The sequence below is a fragment of the Sinocyclocheilus grahami genome, unplaced genomic scaffold, assembly GCF_001515645.1.
Source record: "Sinocyclocheilus grahami isolate Dianchi unplaced genomic scaffold, SAMN03320097.WGS_v1.1 scaffold22991.1, whole genome shotgun sequence".
In the NCBI taxonomy this organism is placed as follows: domain Eukaryota; kingdom Metazoa; phylum Chordata; class Actinopteri; order Cypriniformes; family Cyprinidae; genus Sinocyclocheilus; species Sinocyclocheilus grahami.
Genome location: NW_015518979.1, coordinates 2,222 through 2,915, shown reverse-complemented (window position 1 = coordinate 2,915; position 694 = coordinate 2,222). Strand labels below are relative to the sequence as shown.

At 34.4% G+C, this 694-nt stretch overlaps 1 protein-coding gene across 1 annotated transcript in view; it reads right to left on the bottom strand.

Annotated features, from left to right (window-relative positions):
* Positions 1–681: 681 nt before the first annotated feature.
* The window catches only part of LOC107579993 (GTPase IMAP family member 2-like), a 2,085-nt gene continuing 2,072 nt past the window's right edge, over positions 682–694 (bottom strand). The window contains exon 4 of the mRNA XM_016265760.1: positions 682–685. Within this exon, the coding sequence (XP_016121246.1) occupies positions 682–685 (4 nt within the window). The remainder of the gene's footprint in view (positions 686–694) is intronic.

Below are 694 nucleotides of genomic sequence, written 5' to 3'. Positions count from 1 at the left end.
AGATACTTGAATGCGAAATAGATTGATGTTTCCTGAGATTACTTATTAGCAATTAGTCTTGAGTTAGACACATAACCTTAGGTTGCTCCACAGGGTATGATTGTTAACATTACAAACAATATGAGTAGATCTAACATGAGGGATAATTGTATAAATAGTAAACAAAATTCAAACCCATATTTACAATCATATTTGCCCATAAACAAAACTAAAAAACGTATTACTGCAAATAAACAAGTTACCATCCTGCTCTCATTTTTTAGTTGTAATGATTATGAAAAATTATTGCATACAATGCTATTGTTTGTTTCTCTTGCTGTTTTCTGTAATTACCTCTGCAAGCCATCAGTGATCATGATTTTTTGTACCATCTTCTGAAATGCCTTCTGAAAGATCTGATCTGTAGTTAGTCACAATTTCTGTGTTTTCAAGCCATTTAGTAATGTAGTCATGCACTATAGGAATAAATTTAACAATTAATACAACTTTGTGTAAACATTTACTGACAGTAATTAAATCATTGTTCTGCAGGGAGTTTGTCAGGTTACTTACTGTAAGGGGGATTCAGATTAAAGCTTCCTCTCTCTAACTTGTCTTGGTCTGACTTAGATCCCCACCCACTGTCAGTCTCCTCCATCACTGCTTCCAAAGGTGTCAGGAGATCTGTGTTTCCTCTGGCCATCATCTCCACTTT